This window comes from Patiria miniata, unplaced genomic scaffold, assembly GCF_015706575.1.
Source record: "Patiria miniata isolate m_02_andy unplaced genomic scaffold, ASM1570657v1 HiC_scaffold_5, whole genome shotgun sequence".
In the NCBI taxonomy this organism is placed as follows: Eukaryota; Metazoa; Echinodermata; class Asteroidea; order Valvatida; family Asterinidae; genus Patiria; species Patiria miniata.
This window is the reverse complement of record NW_024037072.1, coordinates 4,230,381-4,257,604: the sequence shown is the minus strand read 5'-3', so window position 1 is coordinate 4,257,604 and position 27,224 is coordinate 4,230,381. Positions and strand designations below refer to the sequence as shown.

Sequence of the window (27,224 nt, the reverse complement as noted above, 5' to 3'; positions counted from 1 at the left end):
ACAACCAGGGTATTTCGTCGAAGCCTTTGTGTCCGAACAAGCGAGTCGCATCCCCCTTGTAACTGATACAGAGCGGTAGAGTACGGCCCATCGCTCCAAGTTTACTTAGTGACCTTTTATGGCCCGTGTGGTCATCTGTGCTTCATTCACTCGCACAAAACTCTTTTCTCTGACCGGGACGCCAAGTTGTTAGAGGCCCGTGCGGCACGGCCTGTGATTCGACTCAAGTCACCGCTTCTCTCTCTCTCTTTTAGTGTGTTGCCGCGTGTGACTCGGCGAGTTCGATACCTAGCTGGCCTATTGATATTCTAATTGATCAGCGAGCATTAAGCCGATTGCCCGCTATAGAAACCCCCTCCGATCACCGATCCACCGACGGGAGAGATCAAGCGCGTCCATGCGTATAAAAACCAAAAGTCCAACCGGTATCACAACACACTGGGGAACTTGGTTTTTGTTGTGCCGCTTTATGGATTGGCTGCGGGCTTTGTGCCGTGGAGAGCTAGATTGGAGTCAGTAGGCGAAAAAAAGTTTGGGAGTATAGTCACAATTTTTTTCCAAGGGCGCGTTTGTATTACCAGAGACTGATACGGGGTGCAGCGGTATAGAGTGAGACGCCTATTTTGGGATCGCTTTTGGAGAACTTTTTGGCAGGAATATTTTCCTCGCACCATGGAGTTAAAAGTTTGGATGTCACTTTGTCTCATCTTTGGGAGTTTTGCGATGAGAATCGGCCACGTCTACGCCTCGGGAATGTGGTGGTAAGTCACCCTGTTTTTCTATCTGTCAATGCATTTCAACATTGTGGTTGTTTTTTTGCAACTTGGTATATATTTGGATTCAAGTACACGTTGATTGTTCGGCGTTTATGATCGCTTGAACGGGTATTTGGCAGCGGGGCGAGAGCGTCGTGCTGCCAGCGCCGGTCAGCCAAGGCTGCCCGCTGATGCTCTCTTGAACGGAGTCACCGATATCATGAGTCTTGTAAATAAGACATGGATTACCGCCAAAAATCGATGACTCTAATGCCTTGTTTGTATTGAGATCCCTCGCATGTATGAGGTCTATGGACACGCTTGATTTTTCCACTTTCCATGTGTTTACAAAACAGTTTGTAAACAACAGGTGTTCAACTCAATTATTCCCTTTTTTTCCGGATGATTTGCAAAAATCTGTTAATTGATGTTTTCCCTTGTTCATTAATTGAAAGAAATATAGTTAATAAGCATCGAAAGAATGGTTTAAACTAAGTTAAACTATTGGATTTATATTGTTTTATTGTCAAGCAAAAGTGCCAGGTAGGGGTGGCTTCGAACATGTTGTGAATATGACTTTGGTAAAAGAAAGAGTAAAGTTGTTACATGTCAACTCAGCGGTCGCCAAAACGGGAACTTTTGTTCCGTGGTATAATAAAACTGTGGATCATTAGGAAGTTATACTGTTCCATTATATTATAACAGTGTATACTTGTATAAAGTTGGACTCTCACATACAGAATTAACAATATGCCTATTAATTAATGCGTAAGCACACTGTATTGCATGCACTGCTCGTCATTATAAGGTGACAAACGTCTTTGCACTAACATGTAGCTCATGTACATGTAAGTTGCATGCAATAACAGCCCCTGTACGCAGAGAAATGTCTTCATTCGGAAATTACAGTTGAAGTCGGCGATTCATCTGAATAAAAAAAAATAGCGGTGAACGAACGAACGCAACATTAAGGTCGACAACATTTTGATTTCGCCAAGGGGAATGCGGTCGGAATCTGGGAACATATTTCAGTTCACGAGTCAACTGCTCTGGGGCTTCCGAATTTGGGAAAACGCTTTGCAAAATGAAGAAAAATCGTTATTACTGTTCGGGTCAGGAGATCTCATAGCTGCGAGGGCAATGTACCGGGAACGAAGAGTTGATTAGGTTGTAAGTGATGCTTTTGGGTCTCGGGGGAGACTCACATGATTGATCAAACGGAGGCAGTTACAAACAATCTTTTACTGCTCTACTTCCTAGTAACCTTATTAGAATTTTATGTGATGATGGGGGAAAAACAAACATCTCAAGCGAGGTGCCTCGGTACTTTCAAGGGATATTATAATAATAATCATGTAGTTTTGAATCAACTGTTGATTACAGCAGACCAGTGTAAGTTGTTCCCTGAATTGGTAATTTTCTACCAATTCGTTCCATATTTTGTTTAAAAAAGCAAAACTAAATGAGCTCAAACTTTTTAGAGGTCATTTCCATTGATGAACACCTTTAACCAATCATTACCTCCATGATGGTTTAACCGAACGGTGTTGATTGCTTCGATTTCAAGCATGTCGTGGAAAACAAACACGGCTACAAATTCGTCCGGACTTTGTCAGAATGGAGCGCTAAACGAATCCATATTGCTTATCCTGCGAGCCATATGCGTTCACATTGAATCGCTTGGACCTCGTGGCGTCTTTTTTTCTCCCTCCAAAAAAAAACTTGATTAATCACTACATTCAACGTGACCTGACGTTGGATCGCTAGAGTCTTCTATGGGACTAGGGGTGCGGTGCATTTAGTCTTGGCAGTTTTGCATTCACGAGGCGAGCTATCAAATAGGCAACCAGTCTGGCTATTACCTTGTAAATTGAATCCCTGAAGCTATCGGAAAATTGGATGTAGAAAGCAAATTCCCAGTTTGAACTTGATAGGTTGTTTAAGTTATACCTTTTCCTCAAACTTCTCATCGTGTTTGTTAAGATCTGTGGGGGTTTAATACCAATGTTACGTATTTGAACGTGTATCAGAGATCGTCGAGAAAACTCTCAGTAAGGTATGGACGCTTAGGTGTCGTTTGTAATCAGTGCACTGGGCTTAAAATGACGAATTTGAGGAAAACATGACAGGTGCAATATTACCACGAGCAAATATACCTGCACCATGTAGTCCAAGTTATGCCACCTGCGCCTTGTTGTCACCATGCCCGTTAGAAACGTGAGGCAGTGTGTCATATGTCATGATATGAAGCAACGATATAGTCTTCTGAAAAAAATGTCGCAAGGAAGATAACGTTGATGTACCTCGCAAACATTGCGGTGATTAAATCGCGATAACTAATTGATAATGACTGAAATGTCAATAGAGAGATGGCCTTGATGTCGGTTTTATAATGTCAATCATTTTAACGCCATTCATTTCCCATGGCAAATTATGTAACCTTGTCTTGATATAACGAGATCATTCACATTCCAAAAAGGTCGTTTTTTGCCAGTAGGGATTACAAATTCAGAAATTGACATCTCCAATCACAAAAGCCGTGCTTTACTCTGTAATGTCCAAACTTCATTCACTGAATACGACACTTCTTAGATACGATTGATTTCAAGTTTGTTGTCGACAAAATGAGCCGGGATTCGAATAAGCTTGTGGTCTTAATGAGAAAAGAGTAAATCCCACTTAAGAAATTCTCTTCTGTAACAATCAGACGGTACCTATAATATGACAAAGGACTTGTAATAACATCGTCCTGTCTTCGTTTTGTTCGGCAAAATCATCAATAGCAGTGTCGTTTGCATGACACAGGCTTCGTCGTTTCTTCCTAACATGCAAATCTCTCTCCGACTCCTCTCGTTAATGGGGAGCTCTCGTCTTTCCCCATGGGAGATTTCTGGTCGTTGAAAACCCATCCCTCGTTTTATGGCGGCTTTTCTAGAAACCTTTTTGTGTTGCATCTCTGAATAAAGGTAATCTATAGGGATGATGTTCGAGTCGCCAAATTATCCAGCCAAGCTATTGAATGCGGTAGTATACGGTACAAAGTTAATGAGACTTGAATGAGTGTTGTCTGAGCGCAAATTGGTACCGGTGCGGACTTTCAAAGAGGCGGGGCAGTTAAAAGGCAAAGTAGGAGGGCCCGATCCGCTGCAATTACACTAATCCGAAGATTTATTGGCATCTAGTAGTTGGATGTTTTCAAGAGGGTATAGTTCGTCTTAAGTCCACTTTCTAACAAATTCTAAGTAGCATGAGCCATGTCTAATGATACATCGTTCTTACTGTTTTGGAAGTAAGGGGTTATGTTTACGTTCGATTTCTTAAAAAAAAAGATAACAAATACTGGGCTACGTGCATTATGGAACCAAAAAATAACATTGGTATATTGGGAAAATGAAAGAGTGAGAATTTAGTTTGTTTCAATTTAGAAATATCAACTCGCAAAAGCACTCGAAAACTTCACTATCGTGTTAAAAAAGTCTTTAAACTTGCTGTTCTATATTCTGTCTGCATGGGTATTTCCATTTGAACACATGTCAATAAATGAGCTAAATTCCTCACTTTCAATTACTGCTTTCCAGAATTTCCGGCCGACCGGTACGTAACCCCTTCAACAAATGGAGCCCGTTTTTGTTGTGATGCTTTGGGATATTTTTAACCCCCTTTTTACAGTGCCCCGTATATATCATCACCTGTCATTCTTTTCTCGTAAAAGTCATATTTTACGGTGTTTGATATTTCCTTTATGTAACGAAAGAATAAACAAGTGTCGCAAAGGGACTGCGATAAATGCTGACAGTAAGCCTAACACATCGTACCCTCCGGAACTCCGTGGAATCGTGGGTCGTCCACAAAGGAATAAACTTCTCTACGAATTCGTTTTTTTTTCTTTCGAGGTTCACTTACAACCAACTAACTGTTTGTCAAAACCACAAAGAGTTGACTGAACTATATTCACTGTCAGCCGTTATCCCAATCATCACCAATTTCATGGGATTCTCAGGCGGGAGCTTTAATCAAATTGCATATATTTTTTTCAGCGGACAGGGCTGTTGTTGTTGGTATGTTGTTCACACTTGTAGATCAGAGGTTGGCTGTCCATGCACAAATTAGCAACAGATGGCGGCAAACATTATGGAAGGAACAAAAGAAAAAGTGCATGAAATGTTTTCATGAAATATTTCGTACTCGGTTTCCCTGTCACTTTGTTGTTCACCTGATTTCACCTGACCATCACGTGGCCTTTTGTACAATAGTCTTTCTCGCCCATTAATTTGTTCTCATTTTTCCTTTCAATTCACTTTGGATATTAGGCCTACTTCAACACATGTCTACCTATAGAACACGAATCCTTCATATGACTCACGTGTTGAAAAATTGTGACAGAAACCATTTAAGGTTAGGCCTGACTCATTTCGAAGCAATTAATAATTCAGACATCGGTAGATTCGAATGTTAAATATTTCTAGAAAGCAAAGCCTAATTTCATTCCCGCTATGTTTGTGACTCGGTGTGCGACGATCGTACGAAGCATGTACCGTTGCAAATCTCAAGTTGATATGATGTAGCCTCTTTGATGTTATGTTATCTGAACATCATTCCCTTTTTCATGCATGTGCGTTTTTGTGCTGAACTATAGGATAGCTATAATAGTACGGTGACTGCTGTATGTTCCGACACCCCTATGTTCCAACAACCCGCACCGTGAGATTGGTTACTCCCAGATAGGGTTAGGGTTTGGGATAGGAATAATGTGCAGTCGGAACATAGGGGTGTCGGATATAGGGGTGTCGGAACATTGGTGTGTCGGAACATAGCACCAATAGTAGGGGATTTAATTTTCAGACGTAGTGCCTCATTGCAGTTGCTGTATGCACTGTATGCTTTTCTCGAAAAATTCCCAGTCCTGGGTCCCGAACCTGTGGGGTCATGGCCGATAGTTTTTACGTGACTGGTACAATGGGCTTTAAAAGTGATTTCGTTGACTTGCAAAAAAAAGGGGGGGCAGCCGTGCACGGAAACTTTGTATCTATAATCCATATTCACATTCTTGTCGCTACGGGGGACACAAAGGCACAAAGCTAGCCCACTAAGCATGAAGTACTGCGGCTGGTACTAACTATGGTGTCAATACGTACGGAGGATGCTGTATGGGATTGTACACAGGGAATACAAAAACATCGAAGCCATAAAAAGGACTCCTGGAAAGTCATGAACATATTTCAAATACCTTTTCTATAAAGACAACTATGAGTTATGGCGTCACTTGTTCATTTTTACTTTTCATATTCAGATTTCATTTTGTAACATGGGAGTTCTTTGTTGTGCCCAGGTCTGTTTGAAAGTCATGTATGCGTGGTGTATACACATGTTTCTCCCTAGCCTTGAACATGAAGGAACAAAGTTCTGAAAATAGTGGGAAAAGGTTGACCTCAGAAGTGAACGGAGCATGCGCAGGTTTCACACAACGATAAGCTATGCCTTGCTGTTGATGATTTAAATTCCATCGCAAAATCTCATTATTAAAACCCGCAGAATCACGAATCAGGCATTAGTCTGGTGCGAGAAGATGTCTGTCATGGCTGACTGTACTGTTGCAAATAACTTCACCAGATGTTATTTCTTGAATCTGTGGCCTAATGTCGGCTGTACTATTAAACCCTCAATTACTATATTGCGAAATGGATAGCGAAGGTTATACAGCAAGCCCACTGCTGTTTTTATAAAAACGCCCGTTACGACATCAAATAACCACCATGGCTTCCCGCTGCCGCAGCTGAGAGGGTTTTTTTGTTCGGAATGTGAGAAAACGGCTATCAAGCTCAACAAAAAGCTGTATAGATTTCAAAGCTCGCCGTATTATACCCACCGCGGGGTTCAATTTCTCGCGCATTCACGAGTGAGGGGGCTCGTAGAAAAGGCGACTTCAGTGTCACAGCACCGCACACCAAAAAAAAAAAACCTGTATTTATTTTCAAACCACGATTGTTATTACTGTCGTGCATAGAATTGTATTATTTTGGTGGAGAGAGAAAGTTTTGGCTCCGGCGGCAGTCTATTCAGAAGGTCTTTGAAACGTTGTTGAAAATCTGGAGATTATCCCTTTCGCCCTGTTTTCCCTCTGGAATCGGTGGTGTTTTTTTTTTATTCTTGGTTGGCTTTTTGGAAATAGGGGAGAACTTACACCACTAACCCCTGGGCCGAGGAAACTATAGGGGAAGCAGTCGATGTCTTGTATCAGTTCGGGAAATCTGCGTGCATTTCTCTCATTTTGGGGACGATAATAGTAAGATAGCCTAGTGAAATACAATTGAGGAAGCCGCGAAATGCAAATTGAATTGTAGATATGGGCATTGTTTTGGGTCCGGCAAGTTTGTTCCACTTTTCGTATTGGTGGAAGATGGATATTCTCAACTGCCAATGAGTTTGTCAAATTTGTCACATTATTTGTAATAGAGTCTGCAACATAATAATTTGGAGAATGCATGTCCGCGCTGCATAATTGGACATTGATTGATAGTGCATCTCACGCGCCCCAGGGTTGGGGAAAAGGTATGAATAAAAACCTCAATTGGAATTGGACAAGCCAAATTCGGGAGATCTTTTTAAAATACGTAAATAGTTTTACAGAAAAAGACTCTGTATATATATGAGGAACTGCTACACGTTTATTCAAGTAGGCGCCGACGAAACAAGCATAAGATTTCTTCTTTCGATTACATCGACTAAAGGGCCCATGCATGCAATGCAATAGTGTTAATACAATCCTACTTTGAAGATGTACATTAATTTTGTGCCCCATTTAAACCCTATTTTCCATTTTCGTTTTGCCGTTTCAGGGGTATTTTGGTGCCTTAGTTTAGTTTTTATGCTAATGCAAATATTCATGAGCAGAAGTATGATGTCATTTCAGGCAGAAACCTCAACGTTGCAGCTACTTCAGCACCACAAGTTGCCAGAATTTTGGATATTTTGCTGTCTGGTAATTTTTTTCTTTGGTGAATCGTGTGTCAGGACATGCACATGGCAGCGAGCCTATGAGCAAACTTTCCCACAAATGTTTTCAATGAGCAAATTGTTGAACAGAAGACCCCCTAAACCGAACAATGTCTTCCTTAAATGACATCACAGCAACAGCGCCCTCAGTTGTACAGAAAAGCATGGATATTTTTTAATGTTTAAAGAAGTGCACTTTTCAATCAAATCAACCAAAAAGGGATATCAAATAGTTTTCCTTCATTAGAGGAGTAGAAAGTTGCAGAAACTGGGTTCAAAAAAACACATCTCATGAACCCTTTAAAAAAAAATCTCATGAACCCTTTTCTTTGGTCAGCACTCTCAGATCTACAGAAGTTGTCTTACAATCCCAGAGGTATCTCGTGTGATATCAATCACATGTCAGTTCTGTTTACCACCGAGAGACAAATCATTCGAATCGATCACGTGTAGAAGATTTACGGAGACGTCTTAATTCACAACCGAAGTTACAAAAAGAACATCTTCCTTCTGATTCCGCATCATCGATGATTTCTTGGAATCCGATGAAAAGTGTTGACACTTAGTGGGCGGACCGGGGCGGGAATGCGAGGGAAGTTTCCCTATAATTGTCAGAACAGGAGTTAGCTCATTTATTATTCGATTTGACCGCAGTTCTAATTCACCTGTCAAACTTGTCTGATTTGATGACATCGGGAGATAGACATTCTGATAATAAACAACACCACAAATGAAATAAAACGGAAATCGATGCACAGTGTTATCAACCTTGCAACCATTTTTTTAAGTTGACTAGAAAGTTTGCGCTTTCAAACCCAACTTAAGCTAGATTAGTTCACCGGTGTTTTGCCAAATTTGTTTTCAGGAATGCAAAAGCTGTCTCGTGCTCTGCATGCATGTTGTTTTTGCTTCTGAGAAACGTGTGGTTGTTTGACTACATGTTTTATTGTGCGTGATTTACGTTCTTGGTTGAATTCAAATGAATAACGTTGGACTCAAGTTGATACTCATTGAAGGATCGTCACTGTATCTGTGTTGAACTGCTAATATCCTATCCATTAAAAAAAAAGAATAATTGCAAGAGAATTTTGGACATTGTGCTGTCGTAAAGTTTCTGTTCTTTGGTGATTCGTTGTTGTGTCAGTATACATGGGAGTGAGCAAATTAGCAAACTTTTCTCACAAAATGTTTTCAATGAGCAAATTGTTGGGTTCACAATTTGGACAGAAAAAAACCACAAGATTCGTGGGGCCTGTCAATATCACTTGCCCGACCAGTCCATATTTGCCTCCGGTTGACACTGTCAGAGATACTTTTGTTACAGTTGCAAATTCGGCATTTTTTATAGCTCTGTGCTTTAAACCACCCACGACTCATGATCCTCTTATATAAACCACACTCCATCAAAATCGACACAAAAAACCCAAAGCAAAATGTTTCCTTTTCTCAGCCGAATTACGCGGCAGGAGAAGAAAGGTGTTTCCGAGCCGAAGAGGGGATTAAAAGATATTTTCAAGGAAGACAAACAGGGACTGGAAAGCTCGTCCTCGAGTTGTGAAAGGATCATTTCTCATGGGACGTTTTAGTGTGATGGCGCGGCTTTGTTGGACTGTCTGTATTGGGGTTGATCCCAAGGGGGCGTGGTTAGTGAGGGAAGCATTGTCTGTCTGTCTGTTGAGATTCTACGGATGAATAATAACAACTGTCACTCTGCGGTTTGTCATTTACTGCTAAATGCAATAACCACAAACCAGGTAGAATCAATGAAGACGACTGGGTGACGCTGTTTTACAATACCTCGCTATTAAATATCTATTTCAAAGAAATGAAATGCATGTACTAACACAAGTTATTGACATCAAGGGTAACTCTTTCCCCTTAGATAGACGTAGATTTGTGAATTCACCAAAAGTACACGAGGAAGCAAGGGAGTGATAAATCCGATGTTAAATTGCCCGTTTCAGACGGTGATAAATTGTCGAAATTGTATTGAAAACAATACAAAAACACACACCGGACAAACTTTGCAAGGGTTTCGTTTCAGAATTAAGTTCTTTTCAGTCTATAACTTTATAAAGCTCAACGAGTGGCGCGAATCGAACACAAGGACCCGTTTTCGATAATAACAATAGGTCTGTCTAAGCTTATACCTATCGAGAAGGTTACCCTTTAACAACATCAAATGACTTTTAAAAATTAGAATAGGCAAAATAGATTTCAACATTGATACTCCTTCAGGCAAGGAAATGACATATTTTGAAGCTCTGGTGGTTGATGAATATGAGGGAAATATTGTTGACAAATTGTAAATTCTTTGCAAACCCATTGAACAATACTTCAACTATATTTGTTTTTGAGATGTCGAGACTAGGTTAGCTAAATTGATATACATGGGCCCATTTTACGGACAGAGTGGAAATGGGCAGTGAAAGTACATGTTGCGTTGTATCGTGGGACGGTTTTGCTCTCTATACGAATAGGGAATTTGTGTAGTGCAGGCTGTCCCACAATGCAGCGCAACATGTACCTACACTGCACATTTCCGGTGTTGCTACTATCCCAGGCATAAGGAAGGGTCCTTGTATATACATGTAGTATGCGATTTTACGAGAGAGTGTACATTGTATGTTATAATTTCCGTGCGCTTTTCAATGGTATACGTCGGCGCCAAACGGGCTATTCACGCGTATTTGTGACCAACAAAAAATGATTCTTTATAGTCTGGACGCCGTGTTGCGTTAGCGAAATCTCCATTAAAATGAAAAGATCCAAACGTCAAGTTGATTCCAACCACTAGAACATCATTCCGGCCCCGGGTTGACACAAAAAAAAGAACCGCGGATTTAATCCATAAACCAACAGATTCACCCGACGTCAAAAGACCGCCGATGCCACGGAGCTATACCGTCCTCGCCTCTCAATTACCCACCGACAAAAGTCGCCTTTTGACGGGGTCGCCGCAAGGCGCCGACCCAGACAAAACGCGGTCCAACATCAAGGTGCGCCGATTGTACGAGGCAACACTGAAATCAAACGACTGAAATTGATGTGTTTGTTTAATTTCTTGTGATGCGTGGTCAATAAGCAACTGCTTGGGTGATGAGTTCATTACTGAGGATTTTTTAAAATAAACTTCTGGTATCTGAAATGTAACCTTCATTAGTCAATCCTCTTAACAAGGACGACTTAAATGATTCCAATTTCCATGAGCGTCCCCATTCAAAAAATCTCTGCCACTGGTCTTCCTTTTTACAGCGCTAAGGCCCGCGTCAAACTGGAAATTCTGCAGTGTCTAATTCACATAATGGCCCACAAATATTACATTATTTGAATTACAGACACAGCAGAAAGTCGACGTTTGCTGCGGCCCTTTAGTGTAAGTGACAATCTATAATTGTCACTGTTTATGCCAAATAATATAGCTGTCCCAATTTCGTGTAGTTTTTTGTTGTCTTGAGAGTTAGCTTTAGTACGCTCAGCTTGATTGCTTGTAAGAATGACAACGCATTGCGTAACATTATTTTTGGTTAATTTCAGATCATTAGAGACACGTAGGACATTTGCAATTATCCGCAATGTACATGTACCTACAAATTTAACGAGAAAATCTTTGCTCAAAGTGAAGATAGGATTGGTACCAAATCCCCTCTCGTATCAGTCGGAAGAAAACAATCAATTTGAAGGTGGATTACCTACTACAAAATGTGCCCGCGGGCACAGTTTTAACACGTTATTTATAGCTACGGAATCTAGTTACGAGACCCCAAAAGTTGTGCATACCTTTTCTCGAAATGTGTATTAACCACTGAGCTGAAACTTCAACCAGCTATAGTTGTTACCTTCTTTAGATTTTGAACAAGATTGTGTCCCGTGTACTTTCAAAGGTTAAAGGCTGTCTGCTTGTGAAATAAAATTACAATGTCTTAAAGTTCTTTTCGTGGATATTAGTCTAATGATAAGATAATTGTTTGGTGTTTTTTTAAATTGGGTTGTAACGTTTCATTTACAGCGACAGTATGCCCTTAGAGCGAATCATTGCGGTCATTCAACCCGCTAGACTTTCCTTCAAGGCCGGAGTGACATTATGTCAAGCCAGCCATGTTCTTTTGGGACACGGGGAATGAAACAAACGGCACGAGAGACTCTCAAATGTAACATGCATAAATAATAGGCCGACTGATCTTTCCGGTATCGATTTAACGAGCAGATGTGGTACCCCGCGAAGAAACTAGCGGGGGAAGATTGTTGCTCTGCCGGGGACGTTTTTTGTTTTAAGCTCGGTACACTTCTGTCACGCTTCGGGGCCTTCCTCCATGGTGTGACTGAGACGTTTTGACAAACGAGTGAAACGATTTGGGAGCTTACTTTTGTTCTTGTGGTTGGAACGATGAATGATCTCTTGAATGCAGCGCATTCTTTATTTGAAACGACAAGATGACAACGTGTGAAAATGTGGTTATTTGGGGAAGAACAAAAAAGTACGTGTGTGTTTAAATGTGTGGAATAAAAGTTACACACCTATATGTTCCGATACACCTATGTTCCGGCACACCATGTTCCGACACCCCTATGTTCCGACTTCACATATATTCCTATCCCTAACCCTAACCGGGAGTAACACGATCTTATGTGCAGGTTGTCGGAACTAAGTAGGGGTGTCGGAACATAGAGCAGTCACCGTTAAACTGATTACAAAATGGTTTTTATAACGGATGGTTCGTTTGCTTACTTTTGTGGAGGACTTTGTGGAGGACTTTCAGTAAACGTATTTTTTTTTAAATAAGATTTTTTTTTAGATAAGAACCTTGATCAAATAAAAATTGCTTTTTCGTCAAGCCAACGTCAGCATTGTGTATTTTTGTGTAGGTTTATATTACCAATATGCACCTTGACTCCTCTGCTAGAATTTCAACCATTTATGCTCCACCGATCTCACGTTTTAATTGCATTTTCTCGATTGACGTCCGCTAGCCTTGGTGCCACTAAATCAGAGCCAACTTTTTTTATCAGAAGCATTCCACGCGATTACGAACAGCTATGCGTCTAATCCACTCAACCCTACACCAGTCCTACATTCCAGCCCCAGCTAATCTGGACTTGCCCAATGCCTGGCTCATCTTCAAGCAAACATCAAGCTGATATCCCCCTTGTAATCCGATAATCCCCCCACATGTCACTCATCGCCGTTGCCCAGGATTATCTACTCATAATGGGTGAGCTGTCCAATTGTATCGATTTTTAGAAAGACCCTTTGGATTTTTCAAATGCCAGAACGATGAAGCCTGCATGACATGTATGGCACAAACTCAAAATATTAAAACAGTTAGGATAGAGGAAAGCAAATAATATAACACAACTGGCAAAGGGCCCGGTACATATGGCGCGTCTAAACATCAGCCATGTACTCAATCTTGTGTAAGACATTAATGAATGTGTGTAACATCAAAACGCCATGCATTTGATCTCTAAACCTAAATCCAAGACTCCAATTTGAAGAACATGAACGTAAATCAAAGCTTCGTGTCTTGTCTAGAGGAACGGCTCCCTGAAATATTAAAACACTTAGCCTGGGGTCAAGACTAAACGCAATGTGCAGAACTCGTCTGCATAACTCCCGGCACGTAGGAAGCAGATTGGAAAAGCATTCGCGAGTTTGGAGGGAGAAGAAAAAAAAACTTTAACGTGTAACTGTCAGTCAGTGTCAGCCGCGTCATTAATCAAAAGTCGCAGTTGGCAAAATGGATTTTACACAAGTTGCAGAAAGTTCTGGTGATTACTTTGTGAAGTTTTTTTGGTCAAGGTCCTTTTACACTGACACAAACTATTCATTGTAGAAGTCCACCGTTCCTAAGGCATTTTTTTTGTCAAAGAAAAGAGCTACGTATTCTGACGCTACGTCTGAGCTTGTTAAAGTAATGTATGTCACGTTCGAGTACGGTAATTTAATTTGCCAGAAAATGAGGAGTATGTAGGGTCGAAATGATTCGTTCACCGGATCTGAGTCCTTGACGTCGCATTGAATGTAGGCTATTCGAGGCTAACATTGTTGAATTCTTGTTAGTCCAACAGTTACCCAATTCGTATCATTATCAAGGATGTCAAAACACTTGAAGTGGACGTTCCCATCACCAATTAAAAGCACTATTCTAATTCTTCGTATTAACTCAAGTCTTCATTTGGGTTCCTGTAATTTTCACACCGTCTCGCACCCGAAGTGGGCGGGCATGCCAGCACGTCTGCCTGTAGTAGGTGCTTCCGTGTTACGCACTTAGTGCAGGTGCCAAACAGCTACTGGTGTTACACATCGTGTCCTCAAAGCGCCCGCGGTGGACAGAATCCGTGTAATATCTGTGGCCTTGCTTCAAATACACGTAGTTCTTCCGTCTTAAACTGAAATCTTTTTTTGAAATGCTTTTTTTTAATAGAAGAATCGCCACGTCCAGCACCATGTCTCCCCTGGGACACTAAATATAGTCCCGAGTGAAAATATTGACGTTGTTCCCATTGCACACAAGAATACTTAACCCTATGCCCTCCGACTGTGTATTCTTTGCTAGACAAACTCGATGATGAGATGGTCCGTGGGGAATACGGATCAGACGGTCGATTAACCTTAACAGAGAGTGAATTCAACCAAGAAAGATAAGAACTGTACCAACAAAATGATCTTATATCCATTCTTGGGATCGCCTTTCCGTGTTCTTCGTCTCCTAAAGAAAAATGAAGATTGTGTGATCATGTTTCTCCCATAAGGTTGACATTACAGGGAATTTATTTCGAATTTATTTCGATTGATGGTCCTGCTGAAAACGTTGACGGCCCTGCTGAATATCCGTGGGAAATAATGCTCAACAAATAAAGAGGGGTTGTAGTTTTCCATGGTTAAATTTCAGTTCACCCGTGCTATTTATCAATAAGGCTCACGCACCGTATACGCATGTCGCACGAGCAAAATAAAAACAATGTAAGCAAAACTTGTAGTACCGGTGATGTGGAATTTAATGGTCCTCCCATTGATAAGAAACCGAACAAATTGCTAACTTAAAAACTCTGCGCTGTTACTTTTACGGTGTTGGAATATAATTGTTGACATGTATCTACTGGCAACGTGTCAACGCTCGCCATTTACCGAACGCTAATCACACATAGCTTCGCCGGGAAAAATCGAAGACATCTCTAATTTTGAGGGTTGTAGTTTTCGTAATCTCGCCCGGTACGAATAGGTAACCCATTGTCCCCCTTTTTGGTCGTTTATTCGATCCGTGAGGGTTATAATGATACCCCAGTCTCAAATATCCTTGAGGAGACAAAAGTGAGGGGGCGATGCTCGGGAGGACGGACGGTCGGGGTCGAGCTGTCAGATTGCCCCTTGTTCGCCTGTTTCTTTCCATCAGTCGATTCGATGTGATGGTAAGTCCCACAACCGAACCGTCTTAGCTTCAGTCAACCTGCCGGGACTTGCTCTCAAAGAAAACACTGTCGCCAGTAATTTTCTCCCTGACAGTAAAACTAGTCGTTTCTTTTTAGAACTCCTATTTGGAGTGGAATAACTGAAGAATGGGATCAAGTCCCGAGCCAGCCAGACTTTTTTAACGGAGTTAAATCGAGTATGAATCTCGATTCTTCTTAAATAGCCCCCGAAGGCAGTCGTTTGTTAGATTCTGTGATGTCACTCAAAATGGGATCAATTGAAACCAATGTGCGTTATAAGAAGATAAGTATACGGATATTGTCAGTGATAATTACGGTTTTAAAAGAGAGTTTGGTTAAGTTTGTATATGGTATCCATGGAATCGTTAAGTGTTTATTGTGACGTCATGGGACTTACACTGTCACTCCAAATGTTACCTTCAGTGACCTGTATAGTCGGAACTAGGCCTATACTGGTAGTCTGAACTTGTAGGTTCAAATTTTGTCATGAATCATTCATTGGTTGATCTCATTGCAATCGATACACCACAAAATAAAGTTGACAAGTGACCGAATTACTTCTGCTCAAATGTAACAGTTAATTCACGCCTGTATATGATAAACAATCTAGGACTGCATGTTTGAAACAACAAAATTGACAGTCGCTTACAAATTCCAATGACTAATCGGGTCATTGAATCTGGCAATTCTCTGCACTTATTTCTAACCTCGGACAAATAAGTACTTTCAGTTAACATTTCTTTGCACTTCAATTAATGACACACTTAAAGGAAACGTGTGTCCCAGCTCACTGTTAATGTGTCGCACCTGATTTGCTCTGAAATCAACAACCATCCAGTTTCGAGGATCATAAAAAGATGAAGGGAATAAAATGTAAGCCTTGCAGCTTGGCTTTATATAGAGTTCCGTCATGGCATAGGTATTTTAAACAGCCATATTATCCATTGCAATATACCGTACAGTTTATTATTTTTTTTCCGACGAAAAGGAAGCACAGTAGGACACTGTGCCTTTCTGTAAATAAGACATTGTCAAATGAATATAATTTCGGGCAAGTTATTTTTTTTCTTCAATTTTCAACACCTGGCTCTCAGAATTCGTCAAAATAAACTGCGGTTTAAAAAAAAAATCATCCGTGCATATCTCCCATGACCTTCGACATAATTGACACGAAAGAGACAAATTGTTTTGGTCAATGGGTTTGAAATTCAATGATTTGGAATGGATTGAAACGAATCAGTATGTGCTTAGCGGTGGCAAAGTGGGCCTTCGCAAAATACAGTCTTTTATATATTTCAAGTATCTTTTAACGGACTTTTGTCTCGTTTAAAAGCATGCCTTGGAGGCGTTGGTGCGTGAAGCAGACAATTGATAGGGGAAAATACAGGGAAATCTGTTGGAGTATTCTGACTTTGAAATATCGCTGGAATGCCTCCAGTTCCAGCGGACCAGCAACTTCAGAGTAGCTGAACCTTTTATTTGAATATTTCAACAGAAGCGTCGAAAAAAACCCTGGATTACGTGGGTAAATTTGAGAGGGTGGGGGTGGGTTTCGAATCAAGCTTTACACAAATTATATTTTGCTAAAAATCAGCTGTTTTGGGTAGATAAGTCTAAATAAAGCTTCAGTTTGGTGTCGAATGTCGATGTCCAGTGTTCATGTCTGTGTGAGCCCAGTCTGTGTCATTTGTGTAATTTGTAATTATTCTAAAAGAAACTTTTGGTAAACGCCAATAGTATAGAGTCAGAAATGCCTTGTATCAATATACTTTGCTTATAATGATTCCAAATTTCTCAAACTGCTTATATTCTTATGATTTATTTACTCGAAATTCCCTAATGGGTTAGTTTGATGTTGTAATTGACAAACATTTCCACTCTACTGTTGGGACCCACCATTAGGTTCATCGCTACAAACCCTCATTGGTTTCTAGATGGCCCTCACTCACAACATCCCAAATATCTTCAATTATTGTCCAAATGCTACTGTGAAGTTGAGTGGAATAAAACCAAACTTGAAACTTGAGTTAAGCATTAGCTATAAACCATTTGCGTGAATTTCTCCGGAATGAATTTAGGAAAAAGTAAATGAAGAGGAGCTAATTCTGGTTGACTGTTGCTGCACTGGTTAAATTTGTCAACCTTTCCTTGACTCGGATCGGCAAAGTACCTTTTCTATTTGTCTAAATCGTTAGCATGATGCGGCGCCCCCTTTTGAAAATACACGACACCCCGCTGTTGTAAGTATTATTGTTCTCCACCAGACGATGTCGTATTGTCCCGAAGGACATGCGCCATTTGATGCCCTTTTGCAGTTTGCCCATGATACGCCATGTTCTTGATCAGAACGAAGAAAGGGGCGACATGATCCTCTATTTAGAAATCCAGCCCCCGCGGTCTCAACGCAAGGACGGCGAAACAGTCGCTGTGTTGAAAAGTCGACAAATAAAAATACATGTAGCAAGGACAGGGAACAAACAAACATGTTTCTCGGGGCAAGGGGCAATTAAAAGATTTGGAGCTGAATACGCTCCGTGTCACACAAGTCTCGACAAATTAGCGGTGACTTCTGTTGCTAATTCTGTAAACAGTTTCATTTCATTATATGAAGGCAGTGCGTACTTGTGAAATGAGATTTGAAGAAAGGTTTGTTTTTGACACAGTATGCATTGAACGTCCTTGTTTTTGGTCCGGTGCCCTTTTGCCATGATGACGCCACTAATGTCTCCATTAGCGCCTTCGAAGGTTAAGGCCCAAGGGAGCAGTTTTGTAACAAAAAAAGGTCAAAGAAGTTGCGAAGATAAATGCATTTTTAATTGTCGACTAGTGAAAGTTCAATTCTTTCACCAAATTGGTGGAAGGTCGCTTTTAATTGTTCGGCATTTAGGACTCGCCTGCAGCTAGTGACATTTTTGATTACATTTGTGACGAATTTGCCGTCAAGGCAAAACTGTTATTCTTGGCAAAATACACCGACTGATCTTTTAATGGATTGTGCATGATGTGTTACCTTAACCTTCTCTGAACTTGCTCATTGGGAAAATCCATTTCAAAACGAAGATGAGAACAACATCAAAACAGCATTTCACTGCCTCCTCTCCTCTGTTGTGGCAGTATTATTTATCCGTTAGTTGTAACTGAGGTTGCTGTTTTATCGTTTTAGTAGTTTCATAATGTCAAATCCTTAGAAGTCAGAATTCGTTGTTTTAATCCTAAATTAAAAGGTAAATTCTTTTTGGAAGTTAAAGAATGTTCCTCGAGTTACCCTGCCAAAGGTCCATCCTGTGAACGACTTCTTGATTTCAAAAGTTTTAGCCTTCTGGACCGTCTTTCACAAGATTTGACTTCATTTCAGGTTATCGGCAAGATTTGCCAAGTTTACACCCACAAAACAGGGAAGTTGGACAACGTTACAATCATGTGGGGCTTTTTCATTCAATGACACTCAATTCAAACCCAGGAAAGCCAGGGCACTTTGATGAGGTCAACCCCCAACCCCCAATAATTCTCAATAATAAAGATACCATATCAATTGCTTGCATAGGTGGAATTTCCACAATCCCTTTTTTTTACCTAATAAAAGGAGTTCTGATTCACAGGAATTTTAGGCACCCTCGGTCTTTTCAGCGTAACGCGATTAGTACCGGGATTTTGCCCTCAAAGATGGCATAGATTGATAGCTTTCCCCCGGGCCACGTTTTGTGGTGGGAATTTCTCAGATTTTAATCAACTTTCTTTCAAGAGCTGGTGGTTACTGGGGTTCGATTTTTGGTGGTTTTATGGGGAAGGTTGTGCGGGCAATTTCGATTGTGTAAAACCCACAGAGGAGACTTTGGGCAACAGAGGGCGCTATTTACAAGTCTCTAACTAATATTTTGAGTGATTCAAGTCACTGGGCGAAACACAAAGCCTCTAACTTGAAACTCGATTCAAGACAAGAGGAGGTTCGGAAGTGTTGTACACAAGACACTTCATGCCATTTTTTTAAAATATATTTGTATTAAAGCTAATGGCTTGATCTACAAGCGTTGACTCTTAAACTACTTTCGGAATGGATTTTTTCCCTTTCTCCATTTTCCTTCTTTATTTTCCCCACATGAAAAGGAATTTTGCAATACCTAGCTGATGTAAATTTCGCAAAGGGCTCACGAAGAACGTTTTAATAGAAGCCCAGAATTTTTCAGCCTGAACACCTATGTTTTGTCTGTAATATACCGAGGCCTACCCATCGAGTTTGCGAACCTAAGATCAAGAAACCATGAAATGGCGGCGAACTTCAAAGCAATTGGGCATTGTGTTTCTATAGATATTATATTTGCGCGATAAAATACCAAAACTCCTTTCAAGAGAATAATTCGCCAAAGTACACTTGGCCCGAAGAATACTTATCAAGCATTCAGGCCACGTGCATTTTTGTCAACATCTATTATGGCTTGGGCTGGTGTGGGTTGAATTTTCAAAACCTTTCCTGCCGGGCGGTGTAGCCCAAACAATAACCCCTTTCAGGGTTTTCGTTATCCAGCTTCTTTCCCCTAGTATTAAGCAATACATTTGTGTTTTGCAGTGCATGGTGCATTCGTCGTAACGTTTCCTATACTCGGATAGGTTGTCTTGCACGGCAAGCGTCTTGATATGCGTACAGATTATGCAAAACAACACTGCGTCCGTACATGTACCTCCATATTGTGACCATTCATCCGGCGCCTTCTATCGTGTACTCGGTAACCCTATGTTCTATGAGTAAAACATCCCAGCCATTGACCAATCAACAGCTTTGGCCGAATTTCTGCTCTGAATGACGTCACAACTTCTGAAGGAGGCTTCAATTGGCTGGCGCGCGCGGTCGCCTAAAATTTTACGTGCACTGATTATATCAGACGTTAACTTTCTAGTGTGACTCCGCACATACATTCTCGTGAACGTCTGATCCTTATTTTATAGGGGCGTTTCTTAGAGGGTTTGTATCCGCAACACCTCAGTTTCGGCAATTCACACCAAAAATGTTTTACTTGTACTTTATCATTTTGCTTCAACAAATAAAGCCACTAAACCCCGAGCTGTACTGCTCAGAACGGGAAGGCAAAAAAAACCTCTATTGTTTGAAAATGACCAAGCCCACTAACTGTCACCCCCTCAACAAAACAATTGAGGACAATCCCGCCCCCTCCCCGAAAAACCAACGGTTATTCCATGCTCTTTCTGTAACAAAAAAATAACTAAACGTCCATCCTTCCATGTTTTTCAGGACGCTTGGCACCGCCTACACGTTTGCCGAGGACCAGATCTTCGACTACCCGTGCCGGAGAATCCCCGGCTTTCAGAACCGCCAGCTCCGCTACTGCGAGCAAAACGAGGAGTTTGTGCCGACGGTGGCAGAGGGCGCTAAACAGGGCATCGATGAGTGTCAGTTCCAGTTCCGCGGCAGGCGGTGGAATTGTACGACTATCGAAGGGGACGAGTCCGTCTTCGGCAAAATTTTGCAATTCGGTGAGAAAAACCTGAAATTTAGATTTTGACGTTATTTGTCATTGTAATGTCTTATTGTTTTTGTAGTTTTACTATCTATTACTTAATCATTATCTTTTACATCTTTCCATAGATCCAATGACGTTATAATAATATAAATCGATGATATAAATTAAATATTTGACAAGATGTGATTTTTGCTCTGAACTTTTCCCATGATCGCTTTAAAACAAGAAAAAACACATTGTCTTTTTTAATGTCGAGTTTAAAAAGAAATGGTCGATTGACTCAAAGAGGTTGCTCTATCCGGTCTATTAAAAAAAAAGAATCAAAAGATATAAAGCCAACTTTGTATTTTTTTTAATACAGCGTAACATTCTTATCATTAAAACATTCTACATAGTTTAATGTTTATACTAAGTATGTTTGATGATTGGTGTTTTGAAATATGTACAAACATATACCACATTATAATCCAAATGCAACATGTTTTGTCAAACCTATATCGTCATTTATGGGGACACTATCTTATAATTTGTAATGACCTCCCGTTTCCCTGATTGCTCTCTACACTATAATCACTAATGAACTGAATGCACACTTTAACTTTTCCTGTTTGGTTATTTTTTTTTCTTTCTGAGAGCAGGTTCGCGAGAGAAAGCGTTCGTCAACTCCATCTTTTCCGCTGGTGTGGCGCACTCTATCAGCCGTGCGTGTTCCCGCGGGGATTACATCGGATGTAGCTGTGATACCAGACACCAAGGGCCTGCTGACAACCCACACCACGTAAGTATAGAGAGCTTACATTATTTCAGGCTTTGATCGTTCAAAGGTGTAAACAAAAAATTGTAATTGTCCTCCAACTGATTATGAGAAATGCTCCAATGATGTCACTTCATGTCACTCAGAAGTGCTTTTCACTGACCGAGAGTATTGGGTACCATACTACAGTTAAGGCATGTGGCAACCTCGTTCCCCATGGGTACGATCTTGCTGCGCCATGTTGTTTCCCATCATGCCTTACGCGATAAGGAACGCGCACGCGCTCATGGAGTCGAGGCTGGGCATGTGGCTATTCTTAACCATTTGCACCAAAATGCAGCATCGAATACTTTCATATTGGGCCGATATGGTTCAAGTGAGGTTTTTATGTATTCAGTATACATAGATCGTGTGTATGTATACGTTTAGGACCAATATTTACTGATATACAGTCGAGTCTCGTTATAACAAACTCGTTCGGACCTAGCCAAAAGTTGTTTGTTATATCAGAATTTTGCATTAAGAGGAACATCAGTCCCATTCATTGTGCATATAAAAACAGTCGGGACCAAAGCTTTATGTTTGTTATAACCAGAATTTTGAATGAACAGAGTTTGTACTAACGAGAGTCGAGTGTACATGTGTTTCCAGTATAAACGGTCTGTTATATGGAGGGACATTTTTCTACCCAAACTATTTGCTTCTTCGGACATTCTTCGGAGCGCGCATCTCAGCTCACTGGCGTCTTGGAATTAAAGAAAAATGGATTCCAGAATTGTGGGGGAAAACAGACCAAATTTAAAAAGCCATATTCTTATTTTTTTTATCGACAAGACAGCTTTCCGAGGATTTTTGGGCATACCAAAGTTTTAGGGTTGCAATTCCTTGATGGTGTCCGCAACAAGACAAGAAATAAAGGAACACTGGGCATTTTGCCTGAAGTTACTTTGTATGATAAAATAATATATTTATAAAAGGTGCCGTAACTTTTAGTTTTCACTGTAAGAACTTGCAAGCAGTTAAACGGTTTTATTTATCCTGTCTCACAGATAATCCCAAACGCCACATGGCGATGGGGTGGCTGCAGCGAGGACGTCGAATTTGGCCTGGAGTTCAGCCGGAAATTCATCAGCCCCAAGGAGCATTGGACAAGGGCCCGTGTGATCATGGACAGACACAATGACGAGGCTGGACGAAAGGTGAGGAAATGGGACAGGAATTAAGACTACTGTCTCCGGAAACCTATATAATGTTTCTCACAAGGCATCATAAGGTGTAAACTTATCGTTAGATCGCAAATGTTTATGCCGCCTTGCAAAACACGAGTTCCACTGAGAAGTAGCCAAAATCACTCTTTTTTTGCGGCAATACGGCATTGGAACTAATTGTTGTCAGAATAAAATTAATAGCCTACCTTATAGGCGTACGTTATCGGTGAGCTTCTTTTGATCTCTTACAGGCAGTAGCAGATAGTCTGGAGCTCAAATGTAAATGCCACGGCATCTCTGGGAGCTGCGAGCTGAAGTCCTGTTGGTGGCAGATGGTACCATTCCGCAGGCTGGGTGCCAAACTCAAAGACAAGTACGACAGTGCGGCCGAGATGCGAGTCGTGCGCCAATCGGACCCACGCGGTCGCGTGGAGGTCCTCGAACCCAAATCGCTGTTGTACAAACCCCCGACCAAGGCGGATCTGATCTACTACGACCCGTCACCAGACTACTGCAGACTCGACCCGGAGTTGGGCTCCCTGGGCACGGTGGGACGGACCTGCAACCGGACATCGGACGCAATAGATGGATGCCAGCTCATGTGCTGCGGACGGGGGTACAACACCATCCGGAGACAGGTCGTGGAGAGATGTAACTGCCAGTTCGTCTGGTGTTGTAAGGTGGTTTGCGATGAGTGCGTCCGGAATTACGAGGTCCACACGTGTAAATAAAGGGACTATTGTTTTGTGCACACTTCTTTTCCTGTCAGGAAAAGGTGGTCAGTTATCAAGAGCACGGTTGGAACATGTTTGTTCTTAGCTCATCGAAAGAGTGTTTCCATGCAATCCAAAAAGTGCACTGAGTTGGGCTTCAACAGCTTGTACAGTTATGCATAACAATGACATCTGTTCAACGCACTCATTACATTCATGTTGTAAAATGCACCATTTCTATCTGAGCCAAAAAACTGAATAAGCATATTTGGGCGTACTGAATACATTGTAAATATAAGCTGGATTTGATGCTGATTAACTTTACCTCTAATCTGTTGAAGGTATAATTATAGTACAATGTACCGAATAATTCTCTTATTTCTCGTTGTCTTAACAAGAAAGAACACAAACAAACAGTTTGCATTCGTTTCGACATTTTACAGGTGCATTGGGGAGGGGGAGATTGTCATCTTGGTATTTTCCCTTTTCCAGTAAAAGAAAAAGACAAAAAATATTGGTTTGTATGATATAGGGATTTTGATGGCATTCAAGAACGAAGCCATTACATTGTAATGAAAATACGAGCCCATGTTATTTTCTCTTGAACTTGGCACTCGCCTAACATAAAAATCAATCGCGATTGAATTTGTAGATATTGTTCATGACTTTGTATATAATTATTATTAATTGTGATATAGGCTATTGAATCCAGCATTGCAGGACACATGTAAACTTTTAAGCCCTGGCATTTTGTTCGGAAGACATTTTGTCTGGCATCCAAAATCACAAAACACATTATTGCAGTAGAGGGTTCTTTAAACCCAGCACCAGTCCATAAACTTTCTTGCAAGCACACATAGCTGTTGCATGGGAAAGCTGGTAAGACTTTCGTCTCCTTCTATTAAATCTTGCTATGATAGTTATACACTTTGTGCAAAATTGGATGAATTGTGTAACTTTAACTTAAAACGCAAACACAGCTCAAATAATAATGTGTTTACTGTTCTTTTGTACGAAGGACTCGCTGCGATCTTGAAGATGTATTTTTAATTTATTGAACTGTTTTGAAATTTCAAAGTTATGATTAATGTTAACTTCTTGTTGGCTCATGAACTTCATGGCAAATATGAACTTGAATCCAACGAGTTTGAGATCTATAAAATCAAATTTCTGCTGTATCTGACCGTTTTTAGAACAAATTTTGAACTATTACTTTCGTTTGTAAATGAAGCACGTGTAATATGGCTTGGCATTATTTTCAATATACATTGTAGCTTTTTGAAGACATGAAAATCGTCTTTGTTTTAAGACAATGGATTTTAAGTAACATTTACTCTTTTTACAATATTACCACAACAAAGTAAAATGAAATTGATAAAACCCTATATTAGATACATTTGCGATTCAATACTTCATTTCAAACTACTGTTGTAAATAACGAGTTGTATAAATGACAACATTCTCCTAATCATGTTTTGAAATCTAAACTATTTTTTTTTTAAATCATTGATCGTTTTACTGAAATTTGCCGTTATGAATTTGCAAGTTCATGAACATGTACGCGATTTACCGTAAAAGCTACATTTCTTTTGGTTTTGTAGGTGAATTTTGTTATTATAGAAACTGACTTATATAGAGTTGCAGTATATTCCATTGTATTTATATAAACAAGGCCTTTTTTGCAACTATTAATGTCATGAAATAAACTTAATATTATTTCTGTATTCGCATTGGTCTGGTTAATATTTTTTTGTCCTTTTTTAATTTTCAGGGTCTGACAGAGGAAAGCATGTTGTAATTCTCGCCGATGTTTTCAGTCTAGAACTGGACCTGTTAGGCCTGCATTTTGTATTTAGTAATGATCCGCATTCCCGTGAACCGGCAACTTGCAGCAAGTTCAGGCACGACTTAACAAAAAAATTACCCTTGTAGTAAATGAACCATAAACAATGTCTACATTATAAAAAGTGGAAAGATTGGGAGAAAGATTACCAGCCCAATCTCTGAATCCTGCTAATACAGTTACAGTCAGCTCAGCTCATTCATAGCATAGTACTGTACACTTCATGTCAACTTCAAAATGAGGCACAGTCTTGGGCATTTCTCTCTGAACTACCTGAGTAGTGATATTAATCAGGGATTAAACTGCTTTAACCCTTAAAGGGCCGGGCGGAATCCCCCCCCCCCTCAATTTTTTCCGCGATACCCTTGCAAAAACATTTTTTCCCCGACCCGAGCTTTCCTGACTTTTTAGCCTCGAGTCTTGCGCATCTTTTGATACCAAACACATACAATTCCGACAATGGGTTGTCACGCAGCGATTTTTTTTTGGGGGGGGGGGGCGCTACGCGCTGTGAAAAATGAATTTCCCCAAACATTTATATGTAGTGTACACAAAGCAGAAGTACCATTGGTGCATATGAATAATTAATTAGCCATAATTCCGAAACCCTTTGACATAATAGTCACGAAATTTCTTGGGTTTGTTCATATTAAGTTGTTCTATGCAAGCACTGAGCCCCCCCCCCCCCCCCCCCCAGCTGTGAATGGTCAAAATAACCCGGCTCCTTTAGGGTTAAAATGTACATATTTGTATGATTTACAAAAAAAGAGAAATAATGATGAGTGGCTTTGCACAACGTTCACTGACTGGAGCAAATCTGTCTTTTAATACCTACCAGGAAAGTGGGGGCGCCCTACCCTGCGAGCAGCCAGCTCGTCCTGATTCACTCTTTTTTCAGAGGATCAGTGTCAGATCTTGAACCGAGATAATCGCTTTGTGCACGATCATAGAGAGCGTAGTTTGGCGTGCGTATATTATGTAGGCGGTGCAAACAAGCTAAACAAGTCCCGCCTTATTGGACTCCAACTGAAGTCCATTTAAAGTTAGAATATACCATCTTTGTTATTTGAGTATTTTTTTTTTTCGTTTGTCGCAACAAATGCTCAAACTCCAAAGAAGGGCCCGAGTCCATCGAAAGTCCAGTCACAAGTAAATCACAAGTTCAGTCACTTCCTTCACAAGATTATGTGAAGCTCATCAGAGTATCCCAGCACCCTGTTTGCAGGGCGGGGGGCACGAGCGAACCACGGACCCAAATAATTCGGATTGGGTGCGTTCATTTAGCTCACCCGGGTCGCCGACACGGGTAAAGGCAGACGGGTACCGCGGGCCACGGTGACGCCCTTAGCCGTGGCTGTATAGCCACTAACAAAACTCCCTTTTCGGATTGGGTCTTACTCTTAGTTTGACGGATTTACTACTTTTTAGTAGTAGTTTAAAACGGCCGTTTCAAACCTTGCAGAGTCATGACCTTGATGACGCGCAGGTCACCGGTCACGCAAAATCCAACCAATCAGAGCGTGAATTCATCAGAGTATCCCAGCGTCCTGTTTGCAGGGCGGGGGTACGAGCGAAGGTCCGTGGTGGAACTTCGTGACGCAAGGGGGCGGTATATAACCGCAGTGTCGGATTAGTTGGTTATGCACCGCGCGCACACACGGGTGAAGGACTTGATTTCATGTGTAGAAGTATACATTGTACATGTCCCCCCCCCCCCCCAATCATTTTCGACCCTGAAAAGCATAAATCCAAAAAGACCAGGATTCCTGATCAAATCCGACCGCGGTTTTGAGAGTGTATTTATCATGGAATGAACAGAAAACAAGATAAGGTTGCAAGTTAATTTTAGCCGTATTTGGCCAGCCACCATTGCAAAGACCAATGTAGTCAAGCTCCTAGACATTATGGAATTATACGTAGAGTTGATGTGTGGTTTTAATGGTCATGAACACAAATGACGTATTCAGTTTTGATTTTACTTTAAAAAAATTCCCCAAAAATTAGTTTATCACTGGTATTAGAATTCATATATTTTACCATGGATGATTTTTTT

The 27,224-nt window shown here is 40.8% G+C and overlaps 1 protein-coding gene across 1 annotated transcript; it reads left to right on the top strand.

Annotated features, from left to right (window-relative positions):
- Positions 1-659: 659 nt before the first annotated feature.
- Positions 660-24,126, top strand: LOC119741509 (proto-oncogene Wnt-3-like). The gene is made up of 5 exons (XM_038217290.1): positions 660-761; positions 20,425-20,666; positions 21,292-21,431; positions 22,457-22,606; positions 22,867-24,126. Exons 1-5 carry the CDS (start codon positions 673-675, stop codon positions 23,344-23,346), a joined length of 1,101 nt encoding a protein of 366 aa, XP_038073218.1. The 5' UTR covers positions 660-672; the 3' UTR covers positions 23,347-24,126.
- The last annotated feature ends 3,098 nt before the right edge of the window (positions 24,127-27,224 follow it).